This window comes from Pleurodeles waltl, chromosome 5 (genome assembly GCF_031143425.1).
Source record: "Pleurodeles waltl isolate 20211129_DDA chromosome 5, aPleWal1.hap1.20221129, whole genome shotgun sequence".
Taxonomy (NCBI): domain Eukaryota; kingdom Metazoa; phylum Chordata; class Amphibia; order Caudata; family Salamandridae; genus Pleurodeles; species Pleurodeles waltl.
The window spans coordinates 920,404,942-920,432,142 of record NC_090444.1 but is presented as its reverse complement, the minus strand read 5'-3'; the positions used below and the strand labels follow the sequence as shown (position 1 = coordinate 920,432,142).

At 43.5% G+C, this 27,201-nt stretch overlaps 1 protein-coding gene across 1 annotated transcript in view; it reads right to left on the bottom strand.

Annotated features, from left to right (window-relative positions):
• Positions 1–27,201, bottom strand: part of TMEM178A (transmembrane protein 178A) — a 413,629-nt gene that overhangs the window by 63,070 nt on the left and 323,358 nt on the right. Inside the window, exons 2-3 of the mRNA XM_069235049.1 lie at positions 22,106–22,219; positions 12,353–12,490 (exon numbers count right to left, since the gene is read on the bottom strand). Coding sequence (XP_069091150.1) covers positions 12,353–12,490; positions 22,106–22,219 — 252 coding nt within the window. The remainder of the gene's footprint in view (positions 1–12,352; positions 12,491–22,105; positions 22,220–27,201) is intronic.

Sequence of the window (27,201 nt, the reverse complement as noted above, 5' to 3'; positions counted from 1 at the left end):
GTCCGGGTGGACAGAGTTATCCCTGGGGAGGGGACAAGTGTCACACCCCGGGGGTAGAGTGGGCAACACCACTGTGTTGGTCATGGTGGTACTATCCTGCTCCTGGGATACATCTGTGAGCAAAGTAAGGTTAGGTGCTGCACAGATGGGATCGGCAGGTAAGGAGAAAGGTTCCCCATGGGTTGGCTTAGTGGGCCCTGAGAGTATGGACAGAGGGATCCAATTGGAGTCAGGAAGGCGAAGAACTGGAGCATGCCCCTGCTGTTGTGGGCCTGGGTCCTTGTTCTGTCGCCTCAAACAGGGAAGTACATCAGGATAGTGATTGTTCTCCCCTGGCTTTAGGCTGGTCGGGGGTCATGTTGGACCTGGCTTTTTGACAGGGACATCCCCAAACTTTTTGCCTCCTTCCTCCTATTTTTTCTGACCTGTTGTTGTTGGCTTTTGACCTCTGGGCACTTTACCGCTGCTAACCAGTGCTAAAGTGCATATGCTCTCTGGGTAAATTGTACTACTGATTGGTTTATCCATGATTGACTATTTAATTTACTTGTAAGTCCCTGGTAGAGTGCACTACATGTGCCTAGGGCAGGTAGATTAAATGCTACTAGTGGGCCTGCAGCACTGGTTGTGCCACCCACCTCAGTAGCCCCTTAACCCTGGCTCAGGCCTGCCATTGCAAGGCCTGTGTGTGCAGTTTCACTGCCACTTCGACTTGGCATTTAAAAGTACTTGCCAAGCCTAGAACTCCCCTTTTTCTACATATAAGTCATCCCTAATGTGTGCCCTAGGTAACCCCTAGAGCAGGGTGCTGGGTAGGTAAAAGGCAGGACATGTACCTGTGTAGTTATATGTCCTGGTAGTGTAAAACTCCTAAATTCGTTTTTACACTACTGTGAGGCCTGCTCCCTTCATAGGCTAACATTGGGGCTGCCCTCATACACTGTTGAAGTGGCAGCTGCTGATCTGAAAGGAGCAGGAAGGTCATATTTAGTATGGCCAGAATGGTAATATAAAGTCCTGCTGACTGGTGAAGTCGGATTTAATATTACTATTCTAGAAATGCCACTTTTAGAAAGTGAGCATTTCTTTGCACTAAAATCTTGTTGTGCCCTTCAATCCACGTCTGGCTAGGTTTAGTTGACAGCTCCTTGTGCATTCACTCAGACACACCCCAAACACAGGGTACTCAGCCTCACTTGCATACATCTGCATTTTGAATGGGTCTTCCTGGGCTGGGAGGGTGGAGGGCCTGCCCTCACACAAAGGACTGCCACACCCCCTACTGGGACTCTGGCAGACAGGATTGAACTGAAAGGGGGCTTGGTGCATTTCTTAGACACTCTTTGAAGTCACCCCCACTTCAAAGGCACAACTTAGTATAAAACAGGGCCTCTGCCCTACCTCATCAGACACTTGCTGGAGAAGAAACCTGAACCAGAAACTACATCCTGCCAAGAAGAACTGCCTGGCTGCTCAAAGGACTCACATGTCTGCTTTTCTACAAAGGACTGCTGCCTTGCTGTTGGCCTGCTGCCTTGCTGAACTGCCTGGCTGCTCAAAGGACTCACCTGTCTGCTTTTCTACAAAGGACTGCTGCTTTGCTGTTGGCCTGCTGCCTTGCTGAACTCTTGTCTGGCTGTAAAAGTGCTCTCCAAGGGCTTGGATAGAGCTTGCCTCCTGTTCCCTGAAGTCTCAGGACCAAAAAGACTTCTCTCTTCCTCTTGGACGCTCCGTGCGCCAAAATTTTCGACGCACAGCTTGTTCCGTGGCAAGAAAAACGCCGCACACCGACGCTGATCGACGCGACGCCTGCCGTGAGATCGAAACTTTGACGCACGGCCTCGCAAGGACAACGCCGCCCGACTTCCCAGGAGAAATCGACGCAACGCCTGCCGTGAGAACAAAACTTTGACGCACGGCCTCGCAAGGACAACGCCGCCCGAATCCCCAGGAGAAATCGACGCGACGCCTGCCGTGAGATCGAAACTTCGACGCGCAGCCCCGCAGAACGACGCGCAGCCGGAAAACAAGCAGGAAAATCCACGCACAGACCCGGGACATCTGGTACTCCCCGCGAACCACAGAAAGAGACTGTCCGCGCGCCGGAAAACGACGCACGACTCCCCGCGTGGAAAAATAACGATGCAAGTCGTGTGTGCTGAGGAGAAATCGACGCACACACCAGTTTTCCACGTACCTCTTCTCCTGTGGCCCTCTGAGGAGATTTTCCACCAGAAACCAGGTACTTTGTGTTTGAAAGAGACTTTGTTTGCTTTCTAAAGACTTAAGACACTTTATATCACTTTTCAGTGATATCTTTACAAATTCATATTGCAACTTTGATCGTTTTGACCTGAAGATACCCAGATAAATATTATATATTTTTCTAAACACTGTGTGGTGTATTTTTGTGGTGTTATGCTATGTTGTTGTATGATTTATTGCACAAATGCTTTACACATTGCCTTCTAAGTTAAGCCTGACTGCTCGTGCCAAGCTACCGTAGGGTGAGCACAGGCTGATTTTGGATTGTGTGTGACTTACCCTGACTAGAGTGAGGGTTCTTGCTTGGACAGAGGGCAACCTGACTGCCAACCAAAAACCCAATTTCTAACAACCCCCAACACAGCAATATTGGGGTGCTTCAGATCAGGATTGGGTGTATAGACAGAGCTGTGTCCCGGCTCAGTGCTGGTATAACAGAAAGGCAGCAGGTGAGGAAATGGAGTGATGTGTCACTCCTTGTATTGCAAAAATGGGGCGCTGCAGGTTAGGGTTGAGGTGCACTGACAGACTTGTATGTGGGAAGAAGTACTGGAATAGTAAAAGGCACACGAGGTCAGAAGTGAGGTATGTTAATGGAGCTATGTGTGGAACCTAGTATTGGCATACTAGTATTGTCGAGTCCTAGCCTTGAGGTGCACTGATGAAGCTGCGAGTGGGGACCAGCATGGAAGTGGCATTGCCTCTGAACTACACTAGTGAGGAGTACTTAAGAGTGTGTGTGTGAACCTTAGTACTGAAAAGAAATGTGCACTTAATATTAGAATTGATGGATTCTGGCGGAGCTGTGGTGGTTCCCATCAACAGTGGTGTTGGATGTTAGACTTGAGTTGCACTGGCTGAGCTGTGTGTTGCTCCTTTGGGTCCAGTATTGGCTTGGCAGTGAGACTGAATATTAGAATTGAGCTGCTGTAATGGAACTGTATGTGAGCAGGGTCCCAGTATAGAAAAGGAAGTGACCTCGCCAGGGTAGAACTAAGGTGCATATATGAAGCCGCGCCCAAGGTTCCATTGCTGGAACATAAGAGTGTAATGACGGTAAGAACTGAGGTGCTCTGGCAGACAGTGTGTGTGGGGTTCTGGCATGGCTGAGGGGCTTGGAGTGTGTGAACAGAGGTGCACTGATGGAGTTTGACCGAGGTCCCAGTACTGGAACAGCAGAGTGTACTGACTGTAAGAACTGAGGTCCTCTGGCAGACAGCCTGTGTGGGGTTCTGGCACGGGTACGGCTCGGAGGCTTGGAGGTTGTGAACTAAGGTGCAATGATTGAGCTGCAACCGAGGTCCTAGAACTGGAGAAACAGAGTGTACTGACCGGAAGAACTGAGGTGCCCCGGCAGACAGCATGTGTGGAGTTCCTGGCACTGGCAAGGCTGATGGCTTGGAGTGTGTGAACTGAGGTGCACTGATGGAGCTGCAAGTGGGATCCCAGTATGGAGCAGAAGTGGGCACTGTCTCTAAGGATTGCAGAGCTCTGGTAGAGTTGGTAAAGAAAATCCAAGCCAAGGAAGGGTGGGAGCCAGGCAGCTGAGATAGGGTGCAGAGAGCCCACAGAGAGCAAATGTGACCAAGATAACAGCCTGATTTATTGCCATGTTTACAGGTAAACTCAGAACAAGAATGCTCTGCAAATGAAAAGGAACGCTTCCCTGGACAGCAGTATAAAACAAAGTAAAAATGTCCCCTACAGACTAGATAAACAGGGCAAAGCGTAATTATATAGTAGTTGGTCCATGCTCCCACACAGAAGAAGGCAGGACCAAGAGGCATGACAGACCACTAGCAAGCAAGGATTTTAAAATGATACTGAAACTAACAAATGAAATAGCTGGAAACCCACAGAAGAAGTATACTTAAAAGTATACCAGAGGTTGTACGCTTACGCTCAACCTAATGACACTTTTAGCAAGTTGGCTTTTTCCAGCCCTAACCGTTTTTTTGGGCCTCTGCCAGTGTCCTGGGTCACATGACTGTGAATGGCTCTGCTGTTGGGGTTTGTGTATTCCTGTCAGACAGTGAGGCAAAGGGGATTGGGTGTAGGCAGGTTATGCTATGCCACATGGATGGCTGGAGCAGAGCTGTGCCCTGCCCCACTTACACTTCAAAGACCTTGCTTATAACACACACAAAGAAATCTGACACCAGCCTTTATCTCATCCCAGACTACATGGAACCATGACAGGGGAAAGGAACAACTTTTCAGAACCAGATGTAGGGGTGGTATAGGGAACACCCATCACTTCAAAGGCTAGCACTAGGTGTAAATATAGGCTCTCTTTAGCCACTCATCAGTACACTCATTGATTTGTGGATTGCTCTGCTCCTTGAGGCCTGTCTTGATCCCCAGATGACTTCCATGCTGCTACCAGAGGAGTGCCTTGGTGCTTGAGGACTTCCTTGAGCCCCAGAGGTCTACCCTGCCACTGAGGACTGCTCTTCTTTCCAAAAAGGAAGACAGGGCATGCTTCCTTCATTCCAGGATATCTGAAAAACTAAGGGACAGCTTGCCGACCTCACTTCTGAGCTACAGGGGCACAACAACCTCCAGAGGCCTCCCTGCAATGGCCCAGCTGAACTGCTGCACTGGAAATGTCTTGACCTCCTCAGAAGTGAGTTCCTGGTGCCCAACAGGTGCCTTCCCAGGTCCTGGACCATTGGCTGGCATTATTTGATCTTCTTCTCCTGTACAAGAAGGTGGAATCCTGAAGATTTGACCTCTTCGTAAACAGGCCCATTCATGCCAAGACTCTGCAACAACTGCGAACGCGAAGCTGCAGTGAATGTTATATTTAGGTGAACATTTCAGTAGCAAAGTAACATTTTAAAATTAAAATAAAAAAAACTGAAATTCACCAGTTCTAGGTATCGCAAGTAACTATAACTCATGCCCTAAGGTAACTTGCGTTCCTGTCATGCACAGTTTTATCATCAAAAGTGTCATTGCAAATGTTGCGGTCATATTATCCATTATATCATATAGATGTAATGAATGATGTAATATGTGAGGTAATTACCAGTGGAGAGTATGAGCTATAGTTACCATAGGGCACGAGTTATAGTTGCTTAAGATTACTATAACTGCTGAATTTCAATTTTTAAAATGATATGTTGTGACTGAACTGCTTTAAATAACTATAACATCACTTTAACATGTGATTTTTTCATTGAATTTCTAGTTTTTTTTTTTAGTGCAAAGTAATATTTTATTACCATCCCACCAAAACAGCAAGTTGGGGGCCATGGCCCTCGCCGCCCCAGCTGGTTTCCCACATGCAACTATCCTGGGTGCTCCAGGGACAGCATTGCTCCCGCCGGACGGGAGCAGAATTTATTTTTATTCCTGCATGCAAAAGTGTGGACAGGGGAACCAAAGTGTGCACCCACTCAGTGGGAGCATTTTTAACCATAGAAGCAGTCCACAGGTGCCCTTCCCTGCCCTCAGGGACACCCCCTGCCACCCTCACCCACCCCTGGAGGACACCCATAGATGGGGGGACCCATCCCAGGTAAGCACAGGTAAGCAGAGGTAAGTATTTTCTTTTTTTTTAAGTGGCATAGGGGGGCCTAACTTAGGCCCCTCTACATGCCACTGTGCCCAATGGCCATGCCCAGGGGACAGAAGTCCCCTGGGCATGGCCATTGGGCAGGGGGGCATGGTTCCTGTCTTTCCTAAGACAGGAGTAATTTCAATGGGGGTTGTGCGTTAAAAAATGGCGCAAGTCCAGTTAGAGCCATGATTTATGACTCTAACATAACTTGCACCATTTTTTGATGCACAACCCCCATTCTTCCCTATGCTCGCGTTGCCCGGTTAGAGTCATTTTATTTTACTCTAATGTCAATCCATAAATAAGGCACCCGCCTGGTGCGTTGAAATGGCATTAGCCGGCGGTACATTTTATGACGCAAACCAACACTGGCGCTGGTTTGCGTCAAAAAGTATAAATATGGGCCTAAGCCTGGGTAAAAAAACTGCTCGCGCAGGGGGGTAGCAGTGCACAATTCCACTGCACCCACAATGGATGCAATCAGGAATCCAGCAGGCTGGAGGGTGCGGATGGCCTCCCCATGTGGCCCCAAATGAGGGAATAGCTGTGGCGTGCCCTTGGTGGGCACCAAGGCACACCATAAAAAGATAAAGCCAGCTTCTGCAGGAGCAGGGTCCTGTTGGGGCCCCTGGAGTTCCCTCTGTAACCCCCAACAAAAGTAATTGTCTAGGGTGCCCGGGTTGGGCACCAAGGCACCCATAAAAAAATACCAGCTCCTATGCAGCCAGGTGCTTGCAGGAAGCCGGCGGGGCCACGGAGGCCCTAGTGCACCTCCTTCAGCCCCTTATAGCAGCGGGTGTCTGGATGAAACAAGGACAACCAGAAAAATGAAGAGAAAAAAACACACAAAAATTGAATAATAATTGCGCGCCGGAGCCGCTTGCCCAGCAAGGACTATTTACATATTTTTTATTTTTGTAGAACATAATTTATTTTTAGTGCTGTCGGGCGCTACAGAGAGTTCTGCAGCCTATTATTATAATTGCATTTTTGGGCAACACTCTGTGAAAAGAAAGATTTAGAGACTTTAAAAAAATAAAAATATGTCTGATTATTTTCACCCATAAAAATGTAATATTTAAAGCTGTGAGAAAACAGGGTTAACTGCAGAGGCCCCCCTAACTTTTTGCCCCCATTTTTCATTTTTTGCTGGTGTTTTCCTGACTTTTAATTGTGCCCTGGGTACTGCTAACCAGTCTCAGGGCTCGTGATCTGTGTAAAAACAGTATGCAAATTAGGTTAATAATAATTGGCTATGTCAACCTACCTATAAGTCCCTAGTATATGGTAGGGCATGTAGATTTAGGGTCCCCAGCATAAGTAGTGCACTGCTGAGGTGCCCAGTGTCATTTTAAACGCAGGCCTGTCTTGCTAGCTGCTTTTAAACTAAAGTTATAGGCAAATTTGACTTTGGAATTAAAAGTACTTCCAAAGTCTTGAACTACCCTATTTTTACATATAAATCACCCCTAAGGTGTGCCCTATGCGCCCCTAGGGTTGGGTGCCATGTACCCATAGGAAGGGACCTTATAAAAATAGTTTTATAAGCCCTGGTGAGGTAAAACAGCCAAATTTGTTTTCCTCTCATTGTAGTGAATGGCCTCCATAGGCGAGAATGGGGAGACTTTATTTTAATTTCTAAAGTACCTTTGAGTGTCAGATACCTCAAGTTTGGTATCAAATTAATTGATATAGTAAATCCCACAACTTACAATTGTTGGCTTTAATATAACTTGTTCAGGTAAAGAGTTTTAAACTTTACCTAAAAAGTTACCAACTTCAGCCCTGTAGTGCTCTGCTCTGATTGGCTAGCCTCTGATAGCCTGGCCAGGCTGCCTTGATGAGGTGTGATAACTCCCCTCAGTAGATGGAGAATCAGGAAGGGGGAGGGCTGCCAAACTTGTCTTCAAAGGCAGGGAAGGGCATTGGGAGTAGCCCAGCTCCTCCCTCACATCCTGCAAACCCAGAAAATTAGGTGCCCTCCTGATTAGCTTGGGAGAGGGCAGGAGAGGGGTGTGTTTAGGATTTTTAGCCACACCAGTGGTTGGGCTCAGCCAGATGTAACCTCCAAAAATCAGTTTCAGCCATGATGGATTTTTGAGGGATATTGCTCCCTGGGATTGGTTTTTGCCACACTTTCCAGGAACTGGTCATTACAGGGGGAAGGGCCCTTCATCTGATTGGAGAACTGGGACCCCCCCCCCCCTGTTTTTCACCCAGGAGCAAGGATAAAAATGGCAGACCTGCACCCACACCTCAGATCCCTACCAGGAAGAACTACAGGAGAAGAAGGACTGCCCTGCTTGACCACTGGCCTGCACCTGGAAAAAAAAACGACTAAGTCCGAAGGTAGAAATTTCTACCGAGGGCTCCCTCGATGCATAACCGAGGAAGAGTTCCAGGAGGTTGGATTGGACTGCGACTTGGTCCTGCTGAAACAAATCTCCAAGAAAATGACTACACCCGAAAGTAAACTTTTGACCGAGGCCTCCCACGGGCTGTAGCCGAGCAGGGCTCCATTGCAGTCGGTCTTAAACTTTGACTTTGCCCCGGTCGAGATGCGATCAGATGACCAGATTGCCGCCTTTCGTTTCTATGCTCTAGAAAACAGTAATTCTTTAAAAATTCATATCTCCGGTTACCCTTATCTGATTTTAATTGTTTTGGTGTAATTTTAAAGATAATAATATAATCTATTTTTATAAATTGGTGTTGGATTTTTATTAAGTTTTGTTTTTTACTTATTTACTGTTTTGTGATTTTTAAATGCTTTACACATTTGTCTCCTAAATTAAGCCTTGTTGCTCACTGCCAAGTTACCAAGGGTTGAGCTGGGTTTAATTTATTGAGACCTAACTGGACCTAAGTGGAGCTTAGAAGCCTATTGCTAAGTGTAGGTGTTTACCTGCCTTTACCAATAAACCATTTTCCAACTAAAGCTAAGTCTAAAGAAAGAGTCACAGACGTGTTTAATGAACATTGAATTACATGTATTATTGAAATGTACAGTTGATCAAAATTATTGGTGATTTTTGGAGAAAGATGATAGATCTGCTTTTTCCAACCTGCTGTATATGCTGTTGGTTGGGCAGATTTTGCTGCTTCGCTGGTCTGGCTGCCTACGGGGAAATGGGAGGGTTTGGCTGCACTGGGCCTATGGAGGTGTGCAGCAGGGGCTGTCAGCTTGCAGCTAACCCCTCTGCTGTGCAAAGGCAAAGGGTTAGCTTTGTGTATGGTAATAAAATATTATGTTACGCTGAAAAAGTAATTGAAAGAACCCAAAGGTAAAAGTGATGTGATAGTTAGGTATGATACAAGGGATAAAGTACACCCTGCCGTACATTATAAGGATATTTTAGCAAACGAGGATTTCTACAAAATCTTTCATCTTTTTAAATGCCTAATTACAGCAATCCTAGGCTGACATCTGCAGATTGTGCTTTTATATGCTAATGAGCAACTTTCACGATTCTGGGCCTGATTACGACCTTTGTGGATGGGATACTCTGTCACAAACGTGACTGATATCCTGTCTCCCATATTACAAGTCCCATTATATTCTATGGAATTCATAAACTGGTGGACGGGATATCCATCACGTTTGTGACAGAGTATCCCATCCGCTAAGGTCGTAATCAGGTCCTCTAATTTTCTCACAAATGAGCGCTAACAAACCTAGGAGATCTGGATGATGTATAGATGACAGTGCTTCCCAGCTGACAGGCCAGCTTATGTGTGAGGTTGTGTTAATGGCTGAGTTGGTGGATGTGTGACTGATTTAATTGTTTGATGAATAAAGGGGAAAGTGGATGAGTGTAAAACAGAGTCCCCAGATCAAAGGGAAAGTTTGCATGGCTGGATAAATGGCTGTGCATTGCCAGATAAATGGGACAATGACTGTATGAGGATACAGGAAGAGTATGTGGGTAAGGGCAGTTAGGGTTGTGGTAAGATGTGTGATTTTGGGGGTTAAGACAGGTTGCTGGGGCTGGGCTTGTATTTGAGGATTGTGAGTCAGGTGAGGCATAGCAGTTTAAACTTAACTACTTTATAGATGCAGTCCTTCATGGGCGGTGATCTTAAAGCCAATCAAGGTCAATTAAAACTCAATTCTTCAATACTGGCTTTTTTGTTTATTTAACATTGATGATACCTTCAATTAACCTGTGTGTATATTGCTGTGTAATTACCTTAAGTTGATTCCCAATGTCTAAATGTGAGACTTAAAGCTACCAAAGCAGTACTTAATTGCTTCAATTGTATTCAACAAACATTGCTGGTGCCTTGCCTTGAATACATATATTCTTCTACTCTATTTCTGGAACTTCAGTCTTAATGAGTGGGTATGGTGTTTCATTAACATTACCACATTTAATAACCATGCTGAAAGCAGCGGTTCACAAGATAACAATGTTTTGAGCTCTTTCTGAAAGTTACTGTAACACAGCGAACATCGCCAGGTAATGTGCAAAAGGAAGGAGTGTGGCCCAGCTACAAGTGTGGGTGCATCAACTACTGATATAAGAACTATTCCCTACCTGGAAGTGGCATTGTGTCCTGTTTAATTTGTATTAGCCTTGCCTGGGCATTTATTGCATAAACTACAACTCTTGGAAATGAGTGATCTAAATTTTGATGCACTATATATTACAGATATATACGTATATATACTGTAAAAAATCAAAGGTTACAGGGACGTTATAGTTAGGTTCTGAATTTACTCACACAAAGCCACAGAAATTCAGGAGTTATAGTTAGAGTTATTTAAAGTAACTGCAACTTGCGGGCTAAGGTAACTACAACTTGTGCAGCCATGCAGTTTTTTCTTCAATAATTTGACTGCTAATGTCTCATTGATATTTTTATCGATGTTATAAAACTTGTCATAAGTGCTGTAATATCTGGGGTAATTAGCAGTGCATGGTGAGGGCACAAGTTATAGTTACCTTAGGCAAAGAGTTATATTTACTTGAAATAACTATGACTGCTGAACTTCAATGGTTCTGTGCGAGTAAATTCAGAACCTATAAACTATAACATCCCTGTAACCTTTGTTTTTTAAGTGAATTCCTATGTTTTTTAAAATTCTATTTCCTTACTATAATGTTCCTGTAACCTTTGTTTCTTTTTCAGTGAATTTCTATGTTTTTTATGTAAAATATTAATGTCTCAACAGAGGATGAACGTGGGCTTTTGAAAACGATTTCTCTAAATGCCAGCTAAGGGCATGACTCCAGTTCTAGGAATATTTGTGTTTAATATTAAAACTGTGTTTTAAGAGTGTTGCTATACACATGCATTCCAACATATTATCACCGTGCAAACTATATCATCGATTTCCATGCTTAGGTACAAGAGGCCCGAATCCATAACAGATGTTCAAGATAATTACTATATGAATAAGTTTCATTTACGTCCACAATTCTGAAACTCTGGAGTAGATGTGGCTGTTCTTGGCCTATCGTTGAAACCATTTATCTCATATTTTAATCAAATTCAAATTTAATTGTATTAGGTTTTTCAGACCACATAAACACAAATAAGAAAAAGAAATACATTTTAAGAAGTATGATATACATACATATTAATTAATGTCCTGGTAAACCAGTGAAGAATATTGCGTCCACGGGACAAGGATTATGCTTTTCCAAGTTTACACTGCAGAAGATTAACTCAAGAAACACCTTTTTTTATTTATACAATCACCATTTGCTGGAGGAAGAGCTGGGCCTATCAGTGGCATGTGCAATGAACAAGGTAATGTGACAGTAAGACAGAACATTTTCACTTTCTACTACTGATTTTGTAACAAGAAGCTAAAGACTTGGCTTTTCCATTAATCAATCTACCATAGGTGGGATCAGACACACACCTGCTCAGCACCAGGATACCCTCGAGGGGGACTGTGGGTTACAAATACACTTAACATTTATACCTTTATAACTATATTCATTGGCAAAGGGGTATTTAATATGTTCACGTTTATGCATATCCAATCCATTAATGGTTGTCATGTTATCTATATCCTTTATAATGATGACAATTTTGTGTTTACGAAACTGGATTTTCAGTCGGTACTGGCCACATCACATTAACACTTCTGTGTCTGGAAACGTTAAACATTGTCCATAAAAACGGCCAGAATGTTTTAAGTTGAATTATTTTAAAAACACTATCAATCCAAAATGCCTAATATGTTGCCTATTGTGCTAATATTAAGTGCTGCACATTTTAGTGCTGACACATTGAATTACTACAGACACAGAACTGTTTATATAGTAAGGCCTCTGAAGTGTATTTTTATTGCAAGGGCGTCCAAATTCTCCAGTGTAGCCTCTAAATTAACAATCATAGCAAATATGATATGATTTGCACGCACAGCAATAGTATATACAATGCTGAATACAGAAAAAAAAATGAAGGCGTATTCTGTCACGAGTGGAATTTAACACACTGTTCGAAATTACAGCAAACTAAAACACATTAGTCCACACACAGCCAGCAGCTTAAATGATGACGTACCTGTCATAAGGAAAAGAAGCCCTGCGACGTGTTGGGTGAGGCTTTCTTCCCAGAAGAAGCTGACTGCTGCAACAATGCACCCACAGAGGAGGACAGCGGCTGCCATGCCCAGGAAACCAGCGGTGATTCTTCTTAAATCTGTTGTTGAAATACAGGGGAAAAAGGACTGTCACAAAACGAACTCTCAACACAAAAAGATAAGAAATACCCTAATCTTGTTGATGATAGAGCAGGTGCGATAGTTCCAACACACTCAGGGGAGCACTTTTTTTTAATTCAACTAAGAAATGCGCCACAGCTCAAAGTTGACATCTGAGGCAGGGTGGAGAGCCTTGAATACTGAGGTGTGCTTTTTATTTTTACTTGGTACTTTTTATCCCACATCATGCTTAAAAATGATTAATTAATTTGGTGTTTTTCAATGTAACACTACATCTGGGATTAAAATAAAACCAAATTACTGTATTGTCCGAGGTAAACTTGCATTGTTGCTGGGTGACAGTAACCAAGCTTATGATTCTTATGGAGAGGACCTTGTAATCATGAGACATACCGTTAAAACTAAAGAAGGGGACCCCTGATTCGTTTAGAGTTTGTGATCCTGACAAAACAGTCTATACAGTCCTAGTTCACAATAGTGGATTAACTATCTTCTAAAGTAAATATTTCCCATGCTATTTGTTTAATTCAGAGAGTGGCTCCATGTTTGATTTCTCATCATGCAAATGTGATTTCACTAAATCACTAGTGCACTAAATTCAGAGAGGTTGAAGGTAAGCCATTGCATAAATGCCTTTAAAATAACAAGTGGGCAGCAGACTGGTAAGGATCACTTGGGAACAACATTATATGCTGGCCAGTAGAGGACATGGATTTATGAAATCCTTTAGGGTCCTGGAGCCAATAGCATTAAAAACGTCTTTGGGAATCAGTACCTGTGGTCACAGATGGCGAATGAGCATCAAGTCATCCCAGGCCTCAGCTGGCAAAATACACGATGATATAGATGGGATTCCAGCATGCTTCTTGAACTGTCATAAGACTGGTATCTGCTGTAGATGTCAGCAAAGTGAATTACTCAAAGGGAGAGGTCAGCAGTCAGAAACTGAAAGGTGAGAATTGCAATTATATGGGAAAGATGGACCGGCAATCCCACATATCAGGGTAAAGTTTCCTCTAAAATCTAAGCATCAAGACACGCTTGATTAAGGAGCACTTGTATGCACAGATGGTAAGTAGCATATTTAAATTTAATTGATCTGCATTTATGCATCAGTAAATATGATGCAAAAGTGAATTTGCACTTTAAAAAAACTAAACAATTTCTCCACGAGGAAATGTGTTCTGCAATCAAAAGGTGGCAAAGCAAAATATTACACAAAAGGCAGATGGTAATTGAAGGGAATGTGTGAAAGATCACTTACATTCGCATAATACTTCTGTGCTCATTTTCCCTTCTGGGAATGGTGGCTAGCTCTGCTCTCATACTTTGCTGTAAGTAACATATCAGTAAAAACATTGGCCACATATTGCAGTGAAAAGACATTTAACAGTGAAGTACTCTACAAGGAAAGCGCCCACCGGCAGACTCATAAACCAACTGCATCCATGATATGGCTCTAGGCCGGAAAGAAGGATATTCTTTTTCGGCCTGAGCTAAAACATGAATCGCATTCACAAGCAATGTCGGAAAGGGATCGATGAAATCAAACCAATATCGGCAAAGCTGACTGGTTTGGCCTTGGTTGCCAGGTGTTGGTTTTGCCAATTCTCGTTTCCTTTGCTGTTCTTATAAGCTTACCATTCCTAGAAATCAATATGCTTGGCATCTTGGAATGGTACATTAATGCTAAATTATAAAAAAACAAAAGTATTTGAAGATGGCTACCTGTGCTAGTGGATGAAAATGGGTGCATAGGTGGGCATCTTGTAATAGTTTTATTACACTGTCTCAAAAACTATTCAAAGATAAACATGCGTGCGCATGTTTGAATCCACATGGACGCCATGATGGAATTGTTTTTGTTAAAGCTATGACAAAATCATTACAAGACGGCTGCTTGTGCATTACACACATGCTGATTGAGAGGCAGCCACTTTTGAATGTTTTTTGTTATACTTTACTAAAAACATTCAAAGATTTGTTGCTGATGCATGTGCATATATGCACATGCATGCATACACATAGGAGACTATTTTGCAATGGATTTTGTTAGAAAGTGTAATAAAAATTAGTACAAGATGGCGCTGTACATTCACATATATGAGCATGCATGAATGTCCGTCATGGAATGATTTTAAATCCCATTTAAAGATAGACACCACTAACAGTGTCTAAGTGAGATGCTGTGCACTAAAAGGGACAATACAAGGGCCAGTATCTGGAGAGCTACCAGGCGCTGACAAAAGAAAAAAAGTTGAGAGTATAAAAAAAGAAAAAAAAAACGTTTTTTTCTTAAAAAAGGGCACCTAGCACACTGAAGGCAGCTACTTTTCTGGCACATAGAGCAGAACTCAAAAGATGGAACTGGAAGGCGGATTGGGGCAGCGCGGCGGTGGAGGAGGTAAATGTTTTTTATTTTATTTATTTTTTATTTTATTTTTTATTTACACCCCCCATGCACGTGCCACCCCGCCCCTTCCCGCTGTTGCAAGACACGACTGCACAGACCTGTGTTTATCATCACACACGCTATGGGGCAGACAACTAAATCAGTCTGTAGCCAAGCCCAAAATTACTTGTTTTGCTTGCAAGTAACTATTTTTTGTCTTCTTTTCAATCAAGCATCAAATATTTAGAATTATACATTAAAATTAATTTTCTAACTCCTTTGAATATTTATATGATTGTTTTCCATGTTTTCTTGTTCTTCTCACAACCCATGGTGGCAACATGGGGAAAGTGGCTAATACAGGAAGCGGGCATAGAAATATTCTATATCAAGGAAAACGTATTTCTGACCTATAAAGTGCACTTTGCAACTTATAAGGAATCACAAAGGAGATGTGTAATGAGTGTCCCATTCCTTTGTAATTTGCTTTGTTATGTGTCATTGCAGTGCGACTGCAGTTGCAGTCACAAACCATTGATCTGTTACAATCGGAGGTGGTAAGGTATATGCAAGTAGAGGCTCTCCAAGAGTGACAGCATCCACATTGTTATTGGTAGTTGGTAGCATTGGGGAGAATAAGCAGCAGACATCTGCATGCTTCCCCATCACCAATCACTAACAATCAATTTGAAAGCTTATCATGTAATTGTAATTGTATTTATATAGAGCTTACTACCCCTGACAAGGCATTGAATCGCTTTTCGGCGAGTAGCGCGCTACTCCAGAACCCAAAAGGAATTAGTGGTGGATTAGTATAGGGAAACATGAGTACAGTACTAATATCATTATGAGTTAATATGAGCAGAGGATATTTGAGTTTGTTAGTTGGATTGACTAGAGTAATGGAGGGATAGAGGAGGGAAGAATCCAGAAGTGTTAATTGGGAGTTTATAGTAATAGAATGAGGCTTGGGATGAGTAAGGGAGAGATGGAGGAGGGAAGGATCTGTGGAAAGGGTTAGGGAGATCATACTAATTTAAAAGGTTAGGGGCTGCTTTAAAAAAAGGAATGGAAGTTAGCTATCCCTCACTTGCTTTCACTGGCAGTCTTTTAAAAGAAGATACAAAAGGCCTCGTTCCTCCTACGTAATACTGAGGCAGGTGTTTTGGCCGTTCCCTGAGTTTAGATATTTTGCAGACTACCCAGGACTTCATGATCTGCTTTAGCAAATTTTGTGGCCTGAAAACAAACAAAGAGCAGCCCAAAAAAAAGATGTTTTAAAGAGACCTACAAAATGCGCTGGCCACAAAAATACTGTTGCCCAGATTCAGTAAACCAGAACTGTGCAGCAAGAGTGAGTTTGTGACTCAAAGCTTGTACTAACCAATCTACGCTGTCCTTCTCAAGTTCAGATCACCGAGGACCATCTTCTCGCCGAGGCATTTCAACCATACAAACAACGCAGCCCAGCATCATAGAAATGGTCATATCGAGAAAATGATTCTGGTCTGCAGATCGACCTGCCCACAGACAAAACATTTTTTCAGAAATAAGTGAAGAAGAACTAAATAAGAGGACCGATAATAAAATATAAAGTATAAACACAGCTCTGTCATCATTCATATGTAGTAATACTGTATTGTATTTGCAACAGTATTTATATAGTGCTTACTACCCCTGACGAGGCGTCAAAGCGCTTTTCGGCGAGTAGCAAGCTACTCCGGAACCCAACAAGAATTAGTGATGGATTAGTATTGGGAAATATAAGTACAGTTTTAGTATTATTATGAGTTAATTTGAGCCGCGATATGAGAGTTTGTTAGTTAGTGGAGTAATGGAGAGGTGGAGGAGGAAACAATCCAGAAGTGTCATTTGGGAGTATATGGTAATAGGATTTAGGCTTGGGATGAGTAAAGGAGGATGGAGGAGGGAAGAGTCTGTGGAAAGGGTTAGGGAGAACATAGTAGCAGGGTGAGATAAATGAGGGCGAATTTAGTAGGGTTGTTTGGGAGGTCATTTTACTAAGGTGAGGTGTGGGGAGTTAGATGTGGAAGCGGAGGGAAGAGCTTAGGCAGAGTTATTTAGGAGATTAAAGTAGTAGAATGGATTTGGGATGAGTCAGAGTGGGAATGGAGGATAGATTGATAAAGAAATGCTTTAATAACTGGAATTTTGAATAATGTTAAATGTCTGCAGCGAAGTGCTCCTTTTGACATGGTTACTCCCCCCCCCCCCTTACTTTTTGGCTGATATTGATGCTGACTTGACGGCTAACCAGGCCCTAGTACCAGTGTTCTTTCCCAAAACTGTACCATTGTTTGCATAATTGGCACACTTTCCTGGCACACAGCTATGTCCCTTGTAAAAGGTACCTATGATACCAAGGGCTTTGTGGCCAGGGAGGGTCCCCAAAGGCTGCAGCATGTATTGTACCGCCCTAAGGGACCCCTCCCCAAACACATGCACACTGCCATTGCAGCTTTTGTGTGTTGATGGGGAGAAAAAGTTATAGTCGACATGGCATCCCTCTCAGGGTGCCATGTCCACAAACCACTGTCTGTGGCATAGGTAAGTCACCCCTTTAGCAGGCCTCACAGCCCTAAGGCAGGGTCCACTATACCACAGGTAAGGGCATAGCTGCATGACAATATGCCCCTACAGTGTCTAAGTCTATTCTTAGGTATGGTACATGCAGTGTGGCCATATTGAGTACATGTGCTGGGAGTTGGTCATTACGAACCTCTAGACCCACAATGGCTTCACTGAGGTCTAGGAAGTTTGGTATCAAACTTCTCAGCACAATAATCCCACACTGATGCCAGTTTTGGATTTATTCTAAAATGCACCCAGACGGCATCTTAGAGAGGCCCCCCTATTTTTAAGCAACCCTTTAGTGCAAAACTGACCAGTCTGCGCCAGCCTGCCACTAACAGACAGGTTTCTGGCCTCATGGGGTGAGGGAGAGCCTTTGTGCTCTCTGAGGCCAGAAAACAAGTCTGCTCTGGGTAGAGGTGCTTCAAACCTCCTCCCTGTAGGAACTGTAACACTTAGCGGTGAGCCTCAGAGGCTCAGGCCTCCTGTTACAGTGCCCCAGAGTATTCCAGCTAGTGGAGATGCCCAGACAAAGTCCCATTTTTGGCAGCTAGTTTGGTGGGAAAATTAGGTACAACAGGATGGAGTGACCACTCCAGGTGGGATCACCCCTAAGGTGTCCAGAGCTGAAGTGATCACCCTCCCTTCAGAATCCACCATCTTGGTTTGGAGGACAAGGACCAACAGTGTTACATTTGTGTCCCCTCCTCACAGGGAGTGGACGGATCAAAAGGTTTTGCTGACACGCAAAGGAGTGTCTATGAGCAAAAACAGGACTGTAGTCATAAGCAATAAACAGGTCCAGACTTCCTCAAGTTAAATCATTAGCTTCCTTCACATTAGCAATAAGGCCCATAAAATTAACTATCAAAGACTGGTCCAAGCCAGACCCAAATGAAAGTTTACTTTCTTTAAGTTGGTTCTCCCAGAAAGAATTACTGTCAACTATTTATACCTTTATAAATACAAGTAAGGGGTCAAACTGCAATGAATAGTTGTTTGAATTTTATCAGTCTTGTTGAATGAGAAATCGCAAGAAATATTTTTTAGTGCACTGCTTTTCTAAACAAAGCCATCTGATGGCTGCAGATAAAACTGTTTTAAAAGCCTAAGTTTTCGGAGAACAATTATTTTAATAAACTGGAGTGGGGTTGCATTGCTTTGTTTCAATGCAAAGCATACGCATTGCCGCCAAAATTGATTGTTTTTCTAGAAACACCGTCATCTCAGTGTGTTTTTTATATTTTACTGTCATAAACTGTGATTTAAAAAAGGCACTCCGATTTTTATTCAATTATCTGTTGATCCGTAAATCAGATTTACTTCATATTTGTGTGGTATGCATTAAAGTTTTTCCCCTTTTAAGTAAATTGTTTTTAGAATTTTATCTTGTTTATTTCTCAATTGTATTTTAGTTTGCTGTTATTGCTAAAGAATGAAACACAATTTTACTTGAAGAAAGCTTTGCTGCTAATGGAGAACTGCCAAGGGAAAGCTAGGGGTAACTCACAAAGGCCTGTTTTAAGATGCTAGACTGTTTGGGCTGTGCGGCGCCTCAGCAACTACTCATATCACGACTAAGAACTCACTCTCTTGGTCTAACAATGGGATACGCTTTGGGTGCACCAGCAGAACCTTTTACTGCTGGGTAAAATAAAGAAACTTGCAGCACCTAGGACGGACCCACAGATGTAGAGTCCACTTGCGGGAAACCAGGGTCAGCTAGAAGGCAAATGAACACTGTTGGACCTGACCCTCTCTGCAGGGACACCCCCAAACATTTTCCCTTTTACCCCCCCACCTTTTGCTGAATTCGTTTTTGTTGGCCTTTGGACTCGGTGCACTTAACCACTACTAACCAGTACTAAAACGCCTGTGCTCTCTCCCCAAAACATGGTTAATTTGGCTTAAAACAAATGTTGCATTTTTAATTTATTTGTAAGTCCCTTCAAGAGTGGTATACCATATATCCAGGTCTTGTACATTAAATGCTATTAGTGGACATGCAGTGCTTATTGTGCCACCCCCTCAAGCCACCCACCTTAAAACATGTCCCAGGCCTGCCTCCCACTGCATCCTGAGTGCAGTTTTAATCTGCTATGTCAAGTGTGCATTAAAACCCCTTTGTTAAGCCGTAAACCCCCCTTTTATTACATACAGGTCACCATTAAGGTTTACATATAGGTCACTATTAAGGTAGGTCTTTGGTAGCCCATAGGGCTGGGTGCTGTGTAATGATAAGGTTGGACATGCAAATTTAAGCTTACATGTCCTGGTAGTGATGAAAAACTCCTAAATTCATTATTCACTACTGCAAAGCCTACCCCTGCCAAAGGATAGCGTTGGGGATTCTTTACTACATTTAATAAGCTGTATTGACTAACATGTGAGCTGGTAGCTATGTCACGTTTGGTATCTATTAAATTGTAAAGATAAACCATTTTTAATACTAAAGTTGTATTCTTCATTCTGTAGCCACTTTTAGAAAGTTGTCATTTTCCTGTCCCTAGCCCTTTGGGCCTACAACCTGTCTTGGTCACATGACTGGGTGTAGCTGACAGACTTTGTAAACTACTCCTAGACAATAACACAATAGAGGGATTCGGTGTACCTCAATAGGCCATCAGCAAGCCCCACCTGCAACTGCCTTCACACGAAGGGTCTAAGGACCCCACATTGCCAATGTAGTTAGCTTGGAGCCACGGCAAGGGAGTCAGGAAATTCAGTGCATTTCAAAGAACTTTTCTAGAAGCTTCTCCCACCTCCCAGAAGAAGGGGACCAGGGTACAAAAACAGGACCTTCAGAACCACTATTCAGAACACTTGTGGACCTGTGGATACTCTGCCAGGTAGAAGGGCTGCTGTGCTGCTGAAAGGACTGCCACTCTGCTGAACTGCTACTCTGAAGGAACTGCTGTGCTAACCTATTATCCTGCTGCCCTCTTGCCCGGGAAGAAAAACTGTACCAGCAGCTCCACTTTGAACTCAGGCTATGGAGTGCCTGCTGGCCTCCTGATCTGAGCCTCTGGGACATAAAAAGTTCTCCAACATCTTGCATGGGCACCTAGATCCAGCTGAAGTAAGTTCCTGGCCCCTAGATTGTGCCCTTCAGGTTCTGGACCCTTGGTGTGGCTCACAGAACTGTATTCAAGCTGTTCGGCTCTTTGTGACTGCAAACAGGCCTGTTCGCACCTAGACCTTGCCACTCACACCACAATTCAATGCAAAGCTCCGTCATCCTGACCCTTTGTACTACAGCATCTACCGCCCGCGTGGAACACCAATGGGAAGCTTCAGCAATGCCCACCGGTGATGCCTGGACTGCTCTTATCTCTATGCTGGCAACCTCCTGCAATGCTTTCCCAGCTCCTCACAGCCCCTTTTATCGCAAATGGGACTCTTGGCACAGATTTCAGAAGGTAAAACTTCAGCGGGCCCAACCTGGTGACTGTAGCTAACTTGTGCTCCATCATTATCATCCCGACCTTGTGACTTTGACTAGGTCCAGCGCGACTAGATATCCCTAATTGGAGATTTGTGCTTTTTTGGCACTATTTTTTACTAAAACCTTAAATAAATCATAACTCAGGTTTTAGTGATTGGATTTCTGTTGTCTTGTTGTCAAATAATTTAATAAAATGTACGCTATTTTCCTAAATCGGTGTGGGATTTTTCTTGTGTTGTATTTTCACTTTATTACTGTTTGTGTGCTGCATAAATACTTTACACATTGCCTCAAAGTTAAGCCTGACTGCTTCTTGTGCCAAGCTACCAAGGGTTAAACACACGCTAATTTGGTAACTTTTTTGGTTCACTCTGCATGGGATTGTGTCAGTTGTGGCTGTTGTTTGACCAGCATTCACACCCCAGCCAATCAACAACCCAATATCTAACAAATCTGAAAAGAGCTAAAAAACAAAACAAACATTTCAGGTGAGCCTTAAGCCCCGGCCAACTTTTCTAAGAAGAATTAAAACAAAATTAAGACATTAGGCCAACTTCAAAACTGCTATTTAGTAGCAAAAATCAGCAGTGAGGAACCTGCCTTACCGCACTGGTAATCATTAAATAACAGTAAATGCAAATTCTATGAAAGGTTGTACACCAGTATCTTGCACAAGTGCACACCAGCACCACAGATAGCACATGTTAGACCCTGAATTCATGTTAACAACATCCATGAAAAGGATGAGGAAGCCATTCTTTGTAATTGTTAACAGCCTGGGAGTAATAATATGTCACCAGTATTTGATGCCAAACGAAAATGATCTAGGGGAAAGGACACTGAGAAAGGTGTGATATCAAAAATTATTTCTCCTAAACCTCATGCACTCACATATAAAATAAGTAAGAGAAAGATTTTGGTTGACCCATGAATTCAATGAAGGCATATTGATTCTAATAAAGGACCCAGCAGGAGTAAATCCAACTAACAAAGACTGTACCAGAGACCCAACTCAGTAGTAAAGTCCTGGGTACATATCATATTACCAATGAGTCGTATGTTGTCGGAAAGGAGAGACTGAGGGTCACATCACGTGCCTCATGGATACTTTGTAGTAGGGAAGGAGAGGCTTGGATACACGTCACATGTTTTATGGGTACTTACGTAGCAAATGCCACTCATCCTGCTGGATCATCCTTGTCAAATTGAAAGGAATGTTTCGTAAGCGGATTGGCTGGGAGAAATGATACTTGATCGTTGTGCATCTCTGCGCAATACCTGTGGAAATTCAAAAAATATTTAAATGTTTACAACCTCAAGAACTTAACAAAATACATGATACTATGTAAGATAAGTAGGCTGTAGCAGTTGGGGTCAGGGATAGGTAGTGGTGCAGCATAGGGAAGAGCAAAAATAAAACAAACAAAACATAAACGTACTCGCTGCTCGCCGTTCACCACTCTTCTGCTGTGTGTGTGTGCACAGGCTGAGGCTCCCAGGCTCCCATATGGCCAATCTAGATGCAGCTTGCATGCAGGTAATAGCCATGAAAGCAGCGTTGGGATTGGGCAGAGCGGGCTGGTTTTGCGCTCCTAGGGGGACTAAGAGACTGTGCCTGCTGTTGTTCTCCACCCAGCAATGCAGCTGGGTTGGAGAGAATTTTGGGCTACGGTACAGGAAGAAGAGCTTTTGAGAGAAGAAACAAGCAGAATGCGCCAGAGGCCCCTACATGATTTATGAATAGAGGTACTCCAAATCTTTAGATTACTCTAACAACCCGGAACCCTGAGGGACTCCTCCAACGACTCCACAGACAGTGCCAAAGACGATTCGAGTGGAGAACTTGACAATTAATAACCTTCTGCAGTTCATGGTAGGTCCGGCCACGTTTAGTCTGGCAGACCCCTCCTACATCGTCGCTGCAGCACTTACAGTTCAAGATCTCTCAATGGAAAAGGACCAGTGTGTGCAACTGTTTTGCTATACAGTTGTTTATGCATAATTAATTAACCTCAACCACATGATTCTTATGTTTACGAAATGTCTAGACATCTATGTATAAGATACATACAGTGGTCACTTATTGTATAACTTACACAATATAGACAATAGAAAGGGGCTATAAGAATGTGGAGCTAAATAGTGACACTGAATTGGTTAAAAGTGTCCTCAACCAGCTGAACCAACTCAGCATCCACTTCCTTCCATATCCCTACAGCCTTGCCAAAACAATGTCCTCTCACTACCACCTTAAACGCCCTGCTTGCAGTTAATGCTGGCTTGCTCATTTGCCTCAAAATATTCAGAGATTGCTGTCTGTAGGGATTCTTGGAAAGAGGAGCCAGTCAGGGCATTGTGTTGCAGTTTCCCAGATGGGCACTTGTGGAGAGTGTTTTCCCACCCACCCTGTGACTATGAGGGGGTTATGGCAGTATAGTATTCTCCTCAGATATTCAGACCTCACCAACGATGGGCCCAGTTGGCTCGAGCTTAACACCCTGTTGAGTAACACGTGGATATTATGCATGGTAGAACAGAATTAATAGTCCTAAATTGTACCATAGTGTAACCTCCAAGGAGAACCACCTGTCCATCTAGTCTGCCCACTACCATAATCCACTTTTTTTAAAAACAAAAATATATATTTTTTTAACTTGTCAATGACATTGGTATATTGAATTCCCCAACAAATTCCACTACACCCCCCTCCCCCCGTACATGCATTTGTGTTAACGTGTTCTTGCCTTGAGCCGATAATTCTCGATTAAGCTAAATATTAAGTCACTTGTACACAAAGAGTTATGTTCTGTGCGTGGAGGCCAGCTCGGATTCAGAGTCTGAGGTAGTTGTAGCATCTTCTGGGGCTGGGAGATCGGGAGTCCTTAGGCTCTCCAGAGTTGAGTCCCATTGCGAGGCATTGTCTCTGGGTCTCTGTCCCTGTAGTGCTTCTTGTAGCAATACAGCTCCTTCAATTTCCGCCCATTTTTCAAAGGTGTTTTGCCATCTGGTTACTTGTGGGCCAGCGGGAGACTTCCAGTGTGAGGTGATTTCTCTTCTGGCGAGGGCCAGGTCAATAAATCTGTTGGATGTTTTGAGAGCAGAAGGGCATGGAAAGTCCCCCAGCAGGGCCACCACTGGGGATAAGTTCAGCACCCTGTCGGTACAGATAGAGAGTTTCCGGAATATTTCTGCCCAGTATGAACTAAGTTGGGGGCAGCTCCATAGCATGTGCATTAGTCCTGCTGCGGTTTCGGCACATTGGGGGCAGCCTATGTCATAAAAATAGATAGGCCCTGTGGTAAATGTATAGATTTATTAGCTTGAATCTGGCGTTTCTGGACACTGAGTAGATATGTGAAGTGATCTGTGCCCACTGAGATTCTTCAAGAATGATATCTAATTCTGGTTGCCACTTAATTTTGAGTTTGTTTAGAGGTAAGCATATGCTATCTTGTAGGGATTTATATATTCCTGATATTATTCCTTTCTGTTCCCCTATTGAAGAGAGAAGGTTACAGCCTCTGTGAGTTGGTGGCTCAAGAGTCCCAGTTCTCCATGCCTTTTGTGTAATTCTGATAATAGCATTATGTGTGATGAATAATCCGGGTGGGAGAATGAACGGATCTCATAGTTCAGTGTATGTATGAAGTTTCCCTTCGCCGTAGAGATGTCCCAGTTTTGTGATATTATGTGCCACCAGTTTATTGAGACCTGGTAGTGTTTGGTTTCTTATGATATGTTTTAAATAGGTCAAGGGGGCTTCTGATGCGTGCAGATTTTTTCTACGGGTACGTTTTAGGTATTGTTCCCAACAGTGTCTTATCGATTCCCACTCCAGTGGTAACTGCTGTTTTGTCTTCTTAGGGTTCAGTAATATACCCAGTATTCTGTCTAGTGGGTAGTTTAAGGGGAGTCGTAGTTCATTTACGACTGGGGGTTCGCTAAGTAATTTTGCTAGCCATTGCAGTTGCCCTGCCCAATAATATATCTCCAGATCTGGGGCGGCTAATCCCCCTTCCGCAGTGGGACTTTGGAGGGAGTGTAATGCGATCCTGTGCCTACCCAATCCCCAAATAAAATTTGTAGTCATAGATTCTATTTCCCTGAACACTGCTTTCGGGATTATGAGTGGGATAGTGGAGAAGTAATATAGCATTCTGGGTAGCACTATCATTTTAAGCAGGACAATTCTTCCTGTGACCGTCGGGAGTAGCGTCTCCCAGAAGCACATATTGGCTCTAATCCCTCTGATTGCTCTTTGTATGTGTCCTTCTAGCAAGTTCCCTATTTTGTGGTATATATTTACTCCTAGATACTTAAATGAGTTCGGAGACCAGGGCAAACCCCTTGTGTTGTTAGGTTCAGGGGTGTCTTTGAACATTGGGAAAATGGAGGATTTCCTCCAATTGATTTGGAGTCCAGAAGCTACTCTGTAGTTTTTCAGCATCAGCATGGCTCCTGGCAGATCTATCTCCAGGTTCCGGAGGAAAAGCAGCATATCGTCTGCGTAAAGGGCGATGTGATGAGTCCAATTATTGATTAAGATGCCCCTAAAGTACTGTCCGGTTCAGGCCATTTCGGCTAGGGGTTCTACCGCTGGTGCAAAGTGGAGGGGAGATACTGGACAACCCTGTCTTGTGCCCCTACAAACCCGGAATGGGGCAGATATAGTATTGCCTGTTCGCACTCTTGCAGTGGGGTTAGTATACAGGAGTTTTGTCCATCTTAAAAATCCCTCACCTAGTCCCAGCTTTAGCTTGACCTGCTCTAAGTAGTCCCACCTCAGGCTATCAAAGGCTTTCTCAATGTCCACTGAGATAATCACCGCTTTCCGCATTGTCAGGGGTGTAGAGTGGAGAACTGATATTAAGCGTCTGATGTTTTGGGCCTTGCTACGCTGTGGAATGAAGCCTGATTGGTCTTGGTGAATTAAAGATGGCATCTGAGGAAGGAGTCTGTTAGCTAGTATCCGGCTTAATATTTTGAGGTCTATATTAAGCATGGACAATGGGCGGTAGGAGCGGACGCCGGTAGAGGGCCTGTCAGGTTTCATTAGGGGTATCATAATGGCTTCATTGGTTGATTGGGGTAACTTATTGATGTTCCATGCTTCCATGTATAGCGTGCAAAGGTGTGGGGCAAGTAAGTCTTGGTATAAGAGATAGAACTCCAATGGTATTCCATCCGCTCCTGGGACCTTGCCCCTCTCCATGCTCTGGATCGCTGTCTTAATTTCTACGATCGATATGGGTGCTGCTAGGGCTAAGCTCTCTTCAGAGCACAGGTTGGGGAGGATGAGCTCCTCCAGCTCCTGCATCTGGGAGATGCGTGGTGTTTCAGTGGGAGGTGCGTCTAGTTTTGTATAGTATTTAGTGAAGTTGGTGTTTATCTCTTTTTGGGTATAGATGCTCTTACCGGGGGATTCCTCAATTTCAACTATGACTGTTTGTTGTTTTGGGGGTTTAGCAAGCCAGGCTAGTAGGGTGCCTGCCTTATCACCTTCTGAGTGCTGTCTAAGTAAGTATTGCTTATAGTCGAATCGTGCTAATCTATTGTTTGCTTCAATTATTTTGGCCTTGGTTTCGTTTAGGACGGGAGTCAGGTCAGGTTGTGTAGGTCGCCTACACTCTATGTCTCTGAGGGAGTCTTCCAGTTTTTGGAGCTCAGATTCTATAGATTTCCAAACTCCTATATTTTCAGTGATACAAGTGCCCCGAATTACTATTTTGAATGTTTCCCATTCTATGGATCTAGTGGTCGCCGTCCCCGTGTTTTGTTTAAAAAATTCAACAATGGCTGCTTGTAGTGTGTGTTTAAACGCTTCGTCCTCAAGCATTTCTGCCCGAAGGCGCCAAGTTGGAATCGTTGGTCTCTCACTCCCCCATGACAGCAAGAGCATCAAGGGATTGTGATCTGATATTGTACGGCTAAGGTACTCGGCTGTTATCACGTAATTTTGAATTTCTGGGGACACTAAGAAGGTGTCGAGCCTAACATGTAAATCGTGTACAGCTGAATAATATGAGTAGTCCTTAGAGTGCGGGTGGAGATTCCTCCAGCTGTCTCATTGCCAATGGTGTTGCCAATACGTGAAGGATTTAGCGGATTTTAGGGTCTGAGATTGCGATAGGGGCGGGTGTGATCTATCTTGGTTAATATTTGCTATGCAGTTAAAGTCACCCCCTATTATATTTGAGCCTGCGAGTAATGGGCCTATTTCTAGGGATAGCTTATCAAAGAATTTCCCTTGGTCGTGATTT